Genomic DNA, 16,383 nt, shown 5'->3' with positions numbered 1-16,383 from the left:
GGAGGAAAATGGGGGGGGTGCGTCTTATACCTCGAATGTTAAGGGGATATATATATATGTAACCCCCCACTTTCCTCTCTATAATATAACCGGGGATGTGTGTCTCTGTCCGAAGCCTCGATAGACTGAGCATGCTCAGTGTGGCGCCATGACGACAAGATGTCCAGGACAAAAGAGAGAGGAAGAGAGAGACACATTCGTGAGTACATTCCTATATTATCAGTACATTATACATACAGCGCTGAGCAAAAGTGAGTACACCCCCCCTGTATTCTCAGTACGTTATACATACAGCGCTCAGCAAAAGTGAGTACACCCCCCTGTATTCTCAGTAAGTTATACATACAGCGCTCAGCAAAAGTGAGTACACCCCCCTGTATTCGCAGTACGTTATACATACAGCACTCAGCATAAGTGAGTACACCCCCACGGTATTCTCAGTACGTTATGTACAGTGTTCAGCGTAAGTATGTACACCCCCTGTATTCTCAGTACATCTTATATATGGTGGACGGGATGGGTGGCGCCTGCGCAGTGAGGCACCGGATTCAGCACTTGTGCATACCACACAGAGGCGCCATTTTATTGAAGACAGTTTATGCAAATTCGCAGACATCTTTAAACCAAATGGCGCAGGATAATTTAATAAAATTAAAAATGTACCAATAAAAATGAGTAGAACGGGTTCAATAGCTAATATAAATATATATATATATATATATATATATATATATATATATATATATATATATATATATATATATATATATATATATATATATACACATACACAAGTTTGGACACACCTTCTCATTTAAAGATTTTTCTGTATTTTCATAACTATGAAAATTGTACATTCACACTGAAGGCACCAAAGCTATGAATTAACACATGTGGAATTATATACTTAAAAAAGTGTGAGACATCTGAAAATATGTCTTATATTCTAGGTTCTTCAAAGTAGCCACCTTTTGCTTTGATGACTGCTTTGCACACTCTTGGCATTCTCTTGATGAGCTTCAAGAGGTAGCCACCGGAAATGGTCTTCCAACAATCTTGAAGGAGTTCCCAGAGATGCTTAGCACTTGTTGGCCATTTTGCCTTCACTCTGCGGTCCAGCTCACCCCAAACCACCTCGATTGGGTTCAGGTCTGGTGACTGTGGAGGCCAGGTCATCTGGCGTAGCACCCCATCACTCTCCTTCTTGGTCAAATAGCCCTTACACAGCCTGGAGGTGTGTTTGTGGTCATTGTCCTGTTGAAAAATAAATGATGGTCCAACTAAACGCAAACCGGATGGAATAGCATGCCGTTTCAAGATGCTGTGGTAGCCATGCTGGTTCAGTATGCCTTCAATTTTGAATAAATCCCCAACAGTGTCACCAGCAAAGCACCCCCACACCATCACACCTCCTCCTCCATGCTTCACGGTGGGAACCAGGCATGTAGAGTCCATCCGTTCACCTTTTCTGCGTCGCACAAAGACACGGTGGTTGGAACCAAAGATCTCAAATTTGGACTCCTCAGACCAAAGCACAGATTTCCACTGGTCTAATGTCCATTCCTTGTGTTCTTTAGCCCAAACAAGTCTCTTCTGCTTGTTGCCTTTCCTTAGCAGTGGTTTCCTAGCAGCTATTTTACCATGAAGGCCTGCTGCACAAAGTCTCCTCTTAACAGTTGTTGAAGAAATGTGTCTGCTGCTAGAACTCTGTGTGGCATTGACCTGGTCTCTAATCTGAGCTGCTGTTAACCTGCGATTTCTGAGGCTGGTGACTCGGATACACTTATCCTCAGAAGCAGAGGTGACTCTTGGTCTTCCTTTCCTGGGGCGGTCCTCATGTGAGCCAGTTTCTTTGTAGAGCTTGATGGTTTTTGCAACTGCACTTGCGGACACTTTTAAAGTTTGCCCAATTTTTCGGACTGACTGACCTTCATTTCTTAAAGTAATGATGGCCACTCATTTTTCTTTACGTAGAGTTTGTATTATGGCAAGAAAAAAGCAGCTAACAGTCTATTCAGTAGGATTATGAGCTGTGTACCAACCAGACTTCAGCACAACACAACTGATGGTCCCAACCCCATTTATAAGGCAAGAAATCCCACTTACTAAACCTAACAGGGCCCACCGGTGAAGTGAAAACCATTTCCGGTGACTACCACTTGAAGCTCATCAAGAGAATGCCAAGGGTGTGCAAAGCAGTCATCAAAGCAAAAGGTGGCTACTTTGAAGAACCTAGAATATAAGACATATTTTCAGTTGTTTCACACTTTTTTGTTACGCATATAATTCCACATGTGTTAATTCATAGTTTTGATGCCTTCAGTGTGAATGTACAATTTTCATATTCATGAAAATACAGAAAAATCTTTAAATGAGAAGGTGTGTCCAAACTCTTGGTCTGTACTAATATATATATATATATATATGCTATTAAGGAGCATGAAGTCACTGCTCCCCGCGCACACAGTCCTGGCGTGGGGAGCAGTGACTTCCGGCAGCTGATCTCTCCTTGTGAGCCGCGCATTGTGGTGACGCCATGCGCGGCTCACATGTTGAGATCAGTGCGGGCAGACAGGACGCAGCCCTGGAGTAGAGAAGAAAGGTGAGGAGGAGTGTTTATTTTTTTTATGTGCAGAATGATGAGGATTAGGGGGATCATGCATACCATGACAGGGATGAGGGTTTCCATGCACACCACGATAAGGATGGATGGGTTCCATGCACACCAGGATAAGGATGGAGGGGTTCCATGCACACCAGGATAAGGATGGAGGGGTTCCATGCACACCAGGATAAGGATGGAGGGGTTCCATGCACACCAGGATGGAGTGATGCCAGGCATACCAGGATGGGGATGGGGGCCACATATAAAAGGAAGGGGGCATATATACCAAGATGGGGGATATTGTCAGAATTGGGGGACATTACCCCTATACCTGTGTCAGCAGAAGAGCCCCTCCCCCTTAAAAGTGCATCGTGAACTCATTTTTTGCTTACATACATTTTCCTCCTCTAAAACCTAGGTGCATCTTATAGTCCAAAAAATACGGTAAATGACGTCATGGAAGGTCCTTTTACACCACCGCGAGCCGCCGAAGACACCGGATGCTGCGTTTCCGCAAAATTAATGGACATGCTGCAGATTTTTCCGCAATGATAATCCGCAGCGGAAATTTCCGCAGCATGTGCACAGCACATGCGGATTATCATTGGGGACCATGGGACACGTATTACCAAGCGTTTTTTTAAGCATTTTTTGCTGCGGAAATTCCGCCGCAAAAACGCTTGAAAAACGCATAGTGGGCACGCAGCCTAACTCTGCTGCCCGACTAGTTCATCTCTCGCCTCGCTACTCCTCTGCTACCCCCCTTTGCAAATCTCTTCACTGGCTCCCAATTGCCCAGCTTATCCAGATCAGGCTACTAACACTCACCTACAAAGTCATCCATAACCTTTCACCTCCGTACATCTCTGAACTAATCTCCCGATATATTCCCTCACGTAAGCTCCGGTCCTCCTAAGACCTCCTTCTCTCCTCCACACTTATTCGTTCCTCACCCAACCGCCTCCAAGACTTCTCCCAAATATCCCCCATCCTCTGGAATTCTGTGCCTCAACATGTCCGACTATCGCCACATTCGGATCCTTCAGACAGAACCTGAAAACCCATCTCTTCAAGAAAGCTTACAACTTGCAATGACCTTGCTGCCACATCAACACTGGAGCTGCTGCGACCCCCAACCTACTGTCTCCTTCCCCATCCTGTAGCATGTAAGCTCTTATGTACAGCACCATGGAATCAATGGTGCTATATAAATAAAAAAGAATAATAATAATAACAATTTCTGTTGTGGAGACAACAGAAATTTCTACAATAGAATGTATAGGGTGCGACCGTTAAATCCGCATGGGTTCAATGAAAATATGCAGATTTACCAGCAGGATCGGACGCAGCGCTTTGGATGCAGCAAAAATACGGTGCGTCCAAAGAGCTGCTATAGCCTGATCATGAGCATATAGCCTTACAACGGGAGAGAAACTCTGGCAGTTTCTGATGCCTTGATAATTCCATCACCAGTACAATGCTAAGGAAATCTGAAAACATAATCTCATGAGATATTGGGGAGGGTGGGCATGATGACAGGTGTTTGGGAAACACTGCGTTAAACTGAAGCTAGATGGCGACTTTGGCCGCCACACAGGTATTAATGTCAAAAACTACTCTGTGCAGCTGTGACATCGCATTGTGATGCAGGTGAATAGGACCCCTAGGCTACCACATCCAGAAAGTCACCTGAAGTCAGAACCAGGTGGATGTTTTGTTACTTGCTTGTCACTGTCACAGGACCACAGGGATTGCACTGCACAGTGTGATTCTACCACTTTAGAAACCAAAATCAGGAACTACAGAAATTGAAGATACAAGAAGATCTCACATATTACAACTCTGTTTTGCACAAAGCTATAGTCGGACTTCTTTAGAGGTACTAGTGGACTCTACTGTTCCTCCATATGACTCCAAAGATAAAGGCACACTGTGCTCATACACTTAGCTCAAAGTATACGTCAGGAACTTTTTACAACATATACTTTTTAATGTTCCTTTGGGCCGTTAGTTACCAGACGAAGCCACTAGTCTGTTCTTTTGGCCTCCATCTGGTTGATGAATCTGCAATCACTGGAAAGCCCTGCACACCTCGCGGGGTACGTTTTGTTTTTTTTGCAAAGGCTCGCTATGGTAGGTGAATTACTGGGATATATAGCTGTGGCTATGGCTGGGCATTTACCTTCTGAATGTAAACGCCTGACAGCGACCATAAATGTAGTATGTCCGCAGCCTCATTGCAGACATAGGGGGAGATTCATCAATAGTGATGATTCTCTCTCCGGTCTTGATGAGGGAGATGTTTTGAAGTGGATGCTCCCGCTTCATTAAGAGGCTCGGCGAGGCGCGTAGTGGCATGCGCAGCTATGTGCACCTCTGCCGGAGCAAGTTTTGTCATGAATTTGAGGAGCGAGAGGGGGGGGGGTCGCCATGCTCTGTCACATCCCTGTCGTCAAAGATGGGGCGAAAATGGCGTGAAAACACCAGAAGTTGCATTTTTTTTCCGCAACTTAAAATGCGCAACCAAACGCCATAACATATTTCATAACTCTTCCCAAGATTTCCAGACAACATGGAGTCCATACCATATACATTACATGAAGGAGCCATATAGCATGAGTGGAGGCCAGTGCACAGGGATCTGAAAGGACACGCCACAAGTAAAATATGACAAAATTAGCAGTAAATGCATATAACGAAATTAAGCTCTGCTAATGTTGTAAAATCCAGATGAACACTTTCTTACCCATTCATGATCATTGCATCCAGTGTTGTTTCTCCAGATTCATCAGGGCTTCCCCCATATCCCACGGTGCCATCACACTGGTCAACCTCGCACTGAGCACAGCCCTTCTCCACTGCATCCAATGGAGATCCACCAGCCGCCAGCGCCTTCCAGGCTGCGTACAGAAGTATGCCCCATAGTCAGTGCCAGAAAGGACATCATACTATCTGCCGAGAATGGTGCTCTTACTTTGTGAGCCACTAGAAAAGCTCTGGCGATATCTGCTTAACGTGTCTCTGGGGTCCCATTTACCTGGTGTGGGGGTTCACATACTGTACACTTCTTATAAATGATGGGTTCCTGGGGGAGGGGACCTGATTTTGTGTGACTATATACTGAGAAAATTTCATATTTTTTCAAGGCCTGTAGCCGGAGGGCCCATGAATACTTTGTGCATATGGCAAAGAAACATCGATATATTGACCTGTGGCTTGGATAGTCACCTGGCACAAGCTACCTGGACCTGTGACCTGGCTACATAGCCGTCACCTGGCACAAGCTACCTGGACCTGTGACCTGGCTACATAGCCGTCACCTGACACAAGCTACCTGAACCTGTGGCCAGGCTACATAGCCGTCACCTGGCACAAGCTACCCCTGACCTGTGGCCTGGCTACATAGCCGTCACCTGGTACAAGCTACCCCTGACCTGTGGCCTGGCTACATAGCAGTCACCTGGCACAAGCTACCCCTGACAGGTGGCCTAGCTACATAGCCATCACCTGGCACAAGCTACCACTGACCTGTGGCCTGGCTACATAGCCGTCACCTGGCACAAGCTACCCCTGACCTGTGGCCTGGCTACATAGCCGTCACCTGGCACAAGCTACCCCTGACCTGTGGCCTGGTTACATAGCCGTCACCTGGCACAAGCTACCCCTGACCTGTGGCCTGGTTACATAGCAGTCAACAGGCACAAGCTACCCCTGACCTGTAGCCTGGCTACATAGCCGTCACCTAGCACAAGCTACCCCTGACCTGTGGCCTGGCTACATAGCCGTCACCTGGCACAAGCTACCCCTGACCTGTGGCCTGGCTACACAGCCGTCACCTGGCACAAGCTACCCCTGACCTGTGGCCTGGCTACATAACCGTCACCTGGCACAAGCTACCCCTGACCTGTAGCCTGGCTACATAGCCGTCACCTGGCACAAGCTACCCCTGACCTGTAGCCTGGCTACATAGCCGTCACCTGGCACAAGCTACATCTGACCTGTGGCCTGGCTACATAGCCGTCACCTGGCACAAGCTACATCTGACCTGTGGCCTGGCTACATAGCCGTCACCTGGCACAAGCTACATCTGACCTGTGGCCTGGCTACATAGCCGTCACCTGGCACAAGCTACATCTGACCTGTGGCCTGGCTACATAGCCGTCACCTGGCACAAGCTACATCTGACCTGTGGCCTGGCTACATAGCCGTCACCTGGCACAAGCTACATCTGACCTGTGGCCTGGCTACATAGCCGTCACCTGGCACAAGCTACATCTGACCTGTGGCCTGGCTACATAGCCGTCACCTGGCACAAGCTACATCTGACCTGTGGCCTGGCTACATAGCCGTCACCTGGCACAAGCTACATCTGACCTGTGGCCTGGCTACATAGCCGTCACCTGGCACAAGCTACATCTGACCTGTGGCCTGGCTACATAGCCGTCACCTGGCACAAGCTACATCTGACCTGTGGCCTGGCTACATAGCCGTCACCTGGCACAAGCTACATCTGACCTGTGGCCTGGCTACATAGCCGTCACCTGGCACAAGCTACATCTGACCTGTGGCCTGGCTACATAGCCGTCACCTGGCACAAGCTACATCTGACCTGTGGCCTGGCTACATAGCCGTCACCTGGCACAAGCTACATCTGACCTGTGGCCTGGCTACATAGCCGTCACCTGGCACAAGCTACATCTGACCTGTGGCCTGGCTACATAGCCGTCACCTGGCACAAGCTACATCTGACCTGTGGCCTGGCTACATAGCCGTCACCTGGCACAAGCTACATCTGACCTGTGGCCTGGCTACATAGCCGTCACCTGGCACAAGCTACATCTGACCTGTGGCCTGGCTACATAGCCATCACCTAGTACAAGCTACCCCTGACCTGTGGCCTGGCTACATAGCAGTCACCTGGCACAAGCTACCCCTGACAGGTGGCCTAGCTACATAGCCATCACCTGGCACAAGCTACCCCTGACCTGTGGCCTGGCTACATAGCCGTCACCTGGCACAAGCTACCCATCACCTGTGGCCTGGCTACATAGCCGTCACCTGGCACAAGCTACCCCTGACCTGTGGCCTGGCTACATAGCAGTCACCTGGCACAAGCTACCCCTGACCTGTAGCCTGGCTACATAGCCGTCACCTAGCACAAGCTACCCCTGACCTGTGGCCTGGCTACATAGCCGTCACCTGGCACAAGCTACATCTGACCTGTGGCCTGGCTACATAGCCGTCACCTGGCACAAGCTACATCTGACCTGTGGCCTGGCTACATAGCCATCACCTGGCACAAGCTACATCTGACCTGTGGCCTGGCTACATAGCCATCACCTAGTACAAGCTACCCCTGACCTGTGGCCTGGCTACATAGCAGTCACCTGGCACAAGCTACCCCTGACAGGTGGCCTAGCTACATAGCCATCACCTGGCACAAGCTACCCCTGACCTGTGGCCTGGCTACATAGCCGTCACCTGGCACAAGCTACCCATGACCTGTGGCCTGGCTACATAGCCGTCACCTGGCACAAGCTACCCCTGACCTGTGGCCTGGTTACATAGCAGTCACCTGGCACAAGCTACCCCTGACCTGTAGCCTGGCTACATAGCCGTCACCTAGCAAAAGCTACCCCTGACCTGTGGCCTGGCTACATAGCCGTCACCTGGCACAAGCTACCCCTGACCTGTGGCCTGGCTACATAGCCGTCACCTGGCACAAGCTACCCCTGACCTGTGGCCTGGCTACATAGCCGTCACCTGGCACAAGCTACCCCTGACCTGTGGCCTGGCTACATAACCGTCACCTGGCACAAGCTACCCCTGACCTGTAGCCTGGCTACATAGCCGTCACCTGGCACAAGCTACCCCTGACCTGTGGCCTGGCTACATAGCCGTCACCTGGCACAAGCTACATCTGACCTGTGGCCTGGCTACATAGCCGTCACCTGGCACAAGCTACATCTGACCTGTGGCCTGGCTACATAGCCGTCACCTGGCACAAGCTACATCTGACCTGTGGCCTGGCTACATAGCCGTCACCTGGCACAAGCTACATCTGACCTGTGGCCTGGCTACATAGCCGTCACCTGGCACAAGCTACATCTGACCTGTGGCCTGGCTACATAGCCGTCACCTGGCACAAGCTACATCTGACCTGTGGCCTGGCTACATAGCCGTCACCTGGCACAAGCTACATCTGACCTGTGGCCTGGCTACATAGCCGTCACCTGGCACAAGCTACATCTGACCTGTGGCCTGGCTACATAGCCGTCACCTGGCACAAGCTACATCTGACCTGTGGCCTGGCTACATAGCCGTCACCTGGCACAAGCTACATCTGACCTGTGGCCTGGCTACATAGCCGTCACCTGGCACAAGCTACATCTGACCTGTGGCCTGGCTACATAGCCGTCACCTGGCACAAGCTACATCTGACCTGTGGCCTGGCTACATAGCCGTCACCTGGCACAAGCTACATCTGACCTGTGGCCTGGCTACATAGCCGTCACCTGGCACAAGCTACATCTGACCTGTGGCCTGGCTACATAGCCGTCACCTGGCACAAGCTACATCTGACCTGTGGCCTGGCTACATAGCCGTCACCTGGCACAAGCTACATCTGACCTGTGGCCTGGCTACATAGCCGTCACCTGGCACAAGCTACATCTGACCTGTGGCCTGGCTACATAGCCGTCACCTGGCACAAGCTACATCTGACCTGTGGCCTGGCTACATAGCCGTCACCTGGCACAAGCTACATCTGACCTGTGGCCTGGCTACATAGCCGTCACCTGGCACAAGCTACATCTGACCTGTGGCCTGGCTACATAGCCGTCACCTGGCACAAGCTACATCTGACCTGTGGCCTGGCTACATAGCCATCACCTAGTACAAGCTACCCCTGACCTGTGGCCTGGCTACATAGCAGTCACCTGGCACAAGCTACCCCTGACAGGTGGCCTAGCTACATAGCCATCACCTGGCACAAGCTACCCCTGACCTGTGGCCTGGCTACATAGCCGTCACCTGGCACAAGCTACCCATCACCTGTGGCCTGGCTACATAGCCGTCACCTGGCACAAGCTACCCCTGACCTGTGGCCTGGCTACATAGCAGTCACCTGGCACAAGCTACCCCTGACCTGTAGCCTGGCTACATAGCCGTCACCTAGCACAAGCTACCCCTGACCTGTGGCCTGGCTACATAGCCGTCACCTGGCACAAGCTACATCTGACCTGTGGCCTGGCTACATAGCCGTCACCTGGCACAAGCTACATCTGACCTGTGGCCTGGCTACATAGCCATCACCTGGCACAAGCTACATCTGACCTGTGGCCTGGCTACATAGCCATCACCTAGTACAAGCTACCCCTGACCTGTGGCCTGGCTACATAGCAGTCACCTGGCACAAGCTACCCCTGACAGGTGGCCTAGCTACATAGCCATCACCTGGCACAAGCTACCCCTGACCTGTGGCCTGGCTACATAGCCGTCACCTGGCACAAGCTACCCATGACCTGTGGCCTGGCTACATAGCCGTCACCTGGCACAAGCTACCCCTGACCTGTGGCCTGGTTACATAGCAGTCACCTGGCACAAGCTACCCCTGACCTGTAGCCTGGCTACATAGCCGTCACCTAGCAAAAGCTACCCCTGACCTGTGGCCTGGCTACATAGCCGTCACCTGGCACAAGCTACCCCTGACCTGTGGCCTGGCTACATAGCCGTCACCTGGCACAAGCTACCCCTGACCTGTGGCCTGGCTACATAGCCGTCACCTGGCACAAGCTACCCCTGACCTGTGGCCTGGCTACATAACCGTCACCTGGCACAAGCTACCCCTGACCTGTAGCCTGGCTACATAGCCGTCACCTGGCACAAGCTACCCCTGACCTGTGGCCTGGCTACATAGCCGTCACCTGGCACAAGCTACATCTGACCTGTGGCCTGGCTACATAGCCGTCACCTGGCACAAGCTACATCTGACCTGTGGCCTGGCTACATAGCCGTCACCTGGCACAAGCTACATCTGACCTGTGGCCTGGCTACATAGCCGTCACCTGGCACAAGCTACATCTGACCTGTGGCCTGGCTACATAGCCGTCACCTGGCACAAGCTACATCTGACCTGTGGCCTGGCTACATAGCCGTCACCTGGCACAAGCTACATCTGACCTGTGGCCTGGCTACATAGCCGTCACCTGGCACAAGCTACATCTGACCTGTGGCCTGGCTACATAGCCGTCACCTGGCACAAGCTACATCTGACCTGTGGCCTGGCTACATAGCCGTCACCTGGCACAAGCTACATCTGACCTGTGGCCTGGCTACATAGCCGTCACCTGGCACAAGCTACATCTGACCTGTGGCCTGGCTACATAGCCGTCACCTGGCACAAGCTACATCTGACCTGTGGCCTGGCTACATAGCCATCACCTGGCACAAGCTACATCTGACCTGTGGCCTGGCTACATAGCCATCACCTGGCACAAGCTACATCTGACCTGTGGCCTGGCTACATAGCCATCACCTAGTACAAGCTACCCCTGACCTGTGGCCTGGCTACATAGCAGTCACCTGGCACAAGCTACCCCTGACAGGTGGCCTAGCTACATAGCCATCACCTGGCACAAGCTACCCCTGACCTGTGGCCTGGCTACATAGCCGTCACCTGGCACAAGCTACCCATCACCTGTGGCCTGGCTACATAGCCGTCACCTGGCACAAGCTACCCCTGACCTGTGGCCTGGCTACATAGCAGTCACCTGGCACAAGCTACCCCTGACCTGTAGCCTGGCTACATAGCCGTCACCTAGCACAAGCTACCCCTGACCTGTGGCCTGGCTACATAGCCGTCACCTGGCACAAGCTACATCTGACCTGTGGCCTGGCTACATAGCCGTCACCTGGCACAAGCTACATCTGACCTGTGGCCTGGCTACATAGCCATCACCTGGCACAAGCTACATCTGACCTGTGGCCTGGCTACATAGCCATCACCTAGTACAAGCTACCCCTGACCTGTGGCCTGGCTACATAGCAGTCACCTGGCACAAGCTACCCCTGACAGGTGGCCTAGCTACATAGCCATCACCTGGCACAAGCTACCCCTGACCTGTGGCCTGGCTACATAGCCGTCACCTGGCACAAGCTACCCATGACCTGTGGCCTGGCTACATAGCCGTCACCTGGCACAAGCTACCCCTGACCTGTGGCCTGGTTACATAGCAGTCACCTGGCACAAGCTACCCCTGACCTGTAGCCTGGCTACATAGCCGTCACCTAGCAAAAGCTACCCCTGACCTGTGGCCTGGCTACATAGCCGTCACCTGGCACAAGCTACCCCTGACCTGTGGCCTGGCTACATAGCCGTCACCTGGCACAAGCTACCCCTGACCTGTGGCCTGGCTACATAGCCGTCACCTGGCACAAGCTACCCCTGACCTGTGGCCTGGCTACATAACCGTCACCTGGCACAAGCTACCCCTGACCTGTAGCCTGGCTACATAGCCGTCACCTGGCACAAGCTACCCCTGACCTGTGGCCTGGCTACATAGCCGTCACCTGGCACAAGCTACATCTGACCTGTGGCCTGGCTACATAGCCGTCACCTGGCACAAGCTACATCTGACCTGTGGCCTGGCTACATAGCCGTCACCTGGCACAAGCTACATCTGACCTGTGGCCTGGCTACATAGCCGTCACCTGGCACAAGCTACATCTGACCTGTGGCCTGGCTACATAGCCGTCACCTGGCACAAGCTACATCTGACCTGTGGCCTGGCTACATAGCCGTCACCTGGCACAAGCTACATCTGACCTGTGGCCTGGCTACATAGCCATCACCTGGCACAAGCTACATCTGACCTGTGGCCTAGCTACATAGCCGTCACCTGGCACAAGCAACATCTGACCTGTGGCCTGGCTACATAGCCGTCACCTGGCACAAGCTACATCTGACCTGTGGCCTGGCTACATAGCCGTCACCTGGCACAAGCAACATCTGACCTGTGGCCTGGCTACATAGCCGTCACCTGGCACAAGCTACATCTGACCTGTGGCCTGGCTACATAGCCGTCACCTGGCACAAGCTACATCTGACCTGTGGCCTGGCTACATAGCCGTCACCTGGCACAAGCTACATCTGACCTGTGGCCTGGCTACATAGCCATCACCTGGCACAAGCTACATCTGACCTGTGGCCTGGCTACATAGCCATCACCTGGCACAAGCTACATCTGACCTGTGGCCTGGCTACATAGCCATCACCTGGCACAAGCTACATCTGACCTGTGGCCTGGCTACATAGCCGTCACCTGGCACAAGCTACATCTGACCTGTGGCCTGGCTACATAGCCGTCACCTGGCACAAGCTACATCTGACCTGTGGCCTGGCTACATAGCCGTCACCTGGCACAAGCTACATCTGACCTGTGGCCTGGCTACATAGCCATCACCTGGCACAAGCTACATCTGACCTGTGGCCTAGCTACATAGCCGTCACCTGGCACAAGCTACATCTGACCTGTGGCCTGGCTACATAGCCGTCACCTGGCACAAGCTACATCTGACCTGTGGCCTGGCTACATAGCCGTCACCTGGCACAAGCAACATCTGACCTGTGGCCTGGCTACATAGCCGTCACCTGGCACAAGCTACATCTGACCTGTGGCCTGGCTACATAGCCGTCACCTGGCACAAGCTACATCTGACCTGTGGCCTGGCTACATAGCCGTCACCTGGCACAAGCTACATCTGACCTGTGGCCTGGCTACATAGCCATCACCTGGCACAAGCTACATCTGACCTGTGGCCTGGCTACATAGCCATCACCTGGCACAAGCTACATCTGACCTGTGGCCTGGCTACATAGCCATCACCTGGCACAAGCTACATCTGACCTGTGGCCTGGCTACATAGCCATCACCTGGCACAAGCTAAATCTGACCTGTGGCCTGGCTACATAGCCATCACCTGGCACAAGCTACCCCTGACCTGTGGCCTGGCTACATAGCCATCACCTGGCACAAGCTACATCTGACCTGTGGCCTGGCTACATAGCCGTCACCTGGCACAAGCTACATCTGACCTGTGGCCTGGCTACATAGCCGTCACCTGGCACAAGCTACATCTGACCTGTGGCCTGGCTACATAGCCATCACCTGGCACAAGCTAAATCTGACCTGTGGCCTGGCTACATAGCCGTCACCTGGCACAAGCTACATCTGACCTGTGGCCTGGCTACATAGCCATCACCTGGCACAAGCTACATCTGACCTGTGGCCTGGCTACATAGCCGTCACCTGGCACAAGCTACCCCTGACCTGTGGCCTGGCTACATAGCCATCACCTGGCACAAGCTAAATCTGACCTGTGGCCTGGCTACATAGCCATCACCTGGCACAAGCTACCCCTGACCTGTGGCCTGGCTACATAGCCATCACCTGGCACAAGCTACATCTGACCTGTGGCCTGGCTACATAGCCGTCACCTGGCACAAGCTACATCTGACCTGTGGCCTGGCTACATAGCCGTCACCTGGCACAAGCTACATCTGACCTGTGGCCTGGCTACATAGCCATCACCTGGCACAAGCTAAATCTGACCTGTGGCCTGGCTACATAGCCGTCACCTGGCACAAGCTACATCTGACCTGTGGCCTGGCTACATAGCCATCACCTGGCACAAGCTAAATCTGACCTGTGGCCTGGCTACATAGCCGTCACCTGGCACAAGCTACATCTGACCTGTGGCCTGGCTACATAGCCGTCACCTGGCACAAGCTACATCTGACCTGTGGCCTGGCTACATAGCCACAAGCTACTAAGTATTGCCTCTTCCAAACTACTACATGTCCTCACTTTCACATCGTCCATTGTGTGACTATAGAGATATGGGCAACGGAAACCCCCTCCGTGGCTACTTAGCGTCTCAGAGTAGTGTACCCCTTCAGCTCTGACCACTGATGGGCGATAATACCAGGGTTCTTCCTAAAAGAAGAGACTAAAGGGCCACACAGCTGTGAGGAACAGCACTGCCCCCCACTGGTCATGGTGTCGGCGGAGAAGGGACCTTTAGGGGGTGAAGGGATGAGACCACTAGTTAGAAGCGCTGGGTGGGAGACCACCGCCTCTGGTACCTCCCCCACATCATTATGTATCACATGTCACTGAGCCTCCAGCCGAGCCTGCACAGCTCGGCACAGGGGCCCCGGCACAGCCCTCCCGGCCCTTCACCTGCTTGTGTCGCGCTGTGGAAGGGCCATGTGTTGACGACCAGGGGCAGCGGAGACTCCGAGTACACGGCACACAGCTGAGCCGCCAGCACGTACAGCACCAGGGCACCGCCGCCCTCCATGTCTGCCGGAAATACAGCAGTGTGCGCGGCGCTGAGGGGAGGGCGGAGGCGGCGGCTCATAGGGAAGCAGCTGTGGACTCCGGGCCGCCATCCATCCACAGCTGTGTGTGCTGGGTCCAAGGTACTGATAGCACAGATGAGACCCCCGGGACGTCAGAATCATGTAGGACGCAGTAGTAAAGTGCAAGAAGAGAGAGAAATAAAGTGATAATGAGACTACTGAGAAGCCTGACCTGGAGACTTACTACCACCAGCTGCAGAAACTGCAATGACTTCCATGTAACTAATGAGCCATCACCCTGTTCACTCAGAGACTCCGTCCTACAAATCATTCCTAGATGTCCAGTGCACAGAAGTAACTATAGAAAGCCTGGAATTGTAGTGTTGCAAGAAGGCCATGTTCACACTGAGTTTTTACCCAGTGGTGAAAAACTGACCCAGATACATTAGAAGGGTTGTCCATCTGCAGTTCGTCTATGTGACTGCAGATTTGTGAGCCCTCACAATGCGCTCACTGCGTCTGTGAGGATTCTCCGGCGTCAGTGCTGGCAGCCATGTGATCGCATGTATGCGATGTTCATACTCCCGGACACATTCCGACTAGACTGTTTCCGGCCTCGCTCAACGCACTTGTATTAATAAAGGCCGCGCCCATCCGGTCAGAATGTGGCCAAGCGTGTGCATATCACATACATGCGGTCACGCACCCGCCACTAACACTGGAGAATCCACACAGTGTGCATGATGTGAGGATTCACTGGTCTGCAGTCACATAGAGCGACTGCAGACTTGTAGCTTAATATCAGACAGCTCCTTTAAGACTGATGTTTCATGCCTAAGCCTTAATGAGGGGCATTCAGGAATAAAACTCCGGAGTGCTGCACGCTAATAAATGAAGTAGACACATCTCATCCGTGGTGTGCTCCTCGCCAGAAATGTTACTCCAGTCATGAGGACGCCACTTTTTATGAATTTACTACGCCCTGTCCCGACCAGATCTGCCTATTTTTGCATTGCAGCCCGATAACGGCAAAAGTTAAAAAAAAAATAGTGTTGCACTAAATTTCTGCAACATTTAAAGGTGTTTTGCACCTCTGGTGTAAACAACATGATAAATCTGATCTTGTGAGTATTTGTAAGGCGGATTTCGCCAGGTTTGGAAACCATGAAGCGGTTTAAAGAAGTAACATGTTCATTCGCCAGGCAGCTTGAGCTGGTGGAAGGGCCTCCAGAAAAACTGCTGAAAAGATGAGATGCTTCAGGAAAACGACCGCTGACATGTTCCTGAAGAATTTTTGTCTTGGAAACTACAGAGGTTACATTGGCAACCTAAAGATACTGTTGGAACATATTCTTGAAGCGTTTCCACCCAGTTTCTGCTCCAAAAATTCAGCAAAATGACTCAATGTGTACTT

The 16,383-nt window shown here is 52.3% G+C and overlaps 1 protein-coding gene across 1 annotated transcript in view; it reads right to left on the bottom strand.

Annotated features, from left to right (window-relative positions):
- AGA (aspartylglucosaminidase) overlaps positions 1 to 14,983 on the bottom strand; it is a 71,599-nt gene extending 56,616 nt beyond the window's left edge. Inside the window, exons 1-2 of the mRNA XM_073643521.1 lie at positions 14,848 to 14,983; positions 5,352 to 5,505 (exon numbers count right to left, since the gene is read on the bottom strand). Of these exons, the coding sequence (XP_073499622.1) occupies positions 5,352 to 5,505; positions 14,848 to 14,968 (275 nt within the window). The 5' untranslated portion in view covers positions 14,969 to 14,983. The remainder of the gene's footprint in view (positions 1 to 5,351; positions 5,506 to 14,847) is intronic.
- Positions 14,984 to 16,383: the final 1,400 nt, after the last annotated feature.

This window comes from Phyllobates terribilis, unplaced genomic scaffold, assembly GCF_046119375.1.
Source record: "Phyllobates terribilis strain yellow unplaced genomic scaffold, ASM4611937v1 Scaffold_1__5_contigs__length_1240528914, whole genome shotgun sequence".
Taxonomy (NCBI): Eukaryota; Metazoa; Chordata; class Amphibia; order Anura; family Dendrobatidae; genus Phyllobates; species Phyllobates terribilis.
This window is presented reverse-complemented; position numbering and strand designations above follow the sequence as displayed.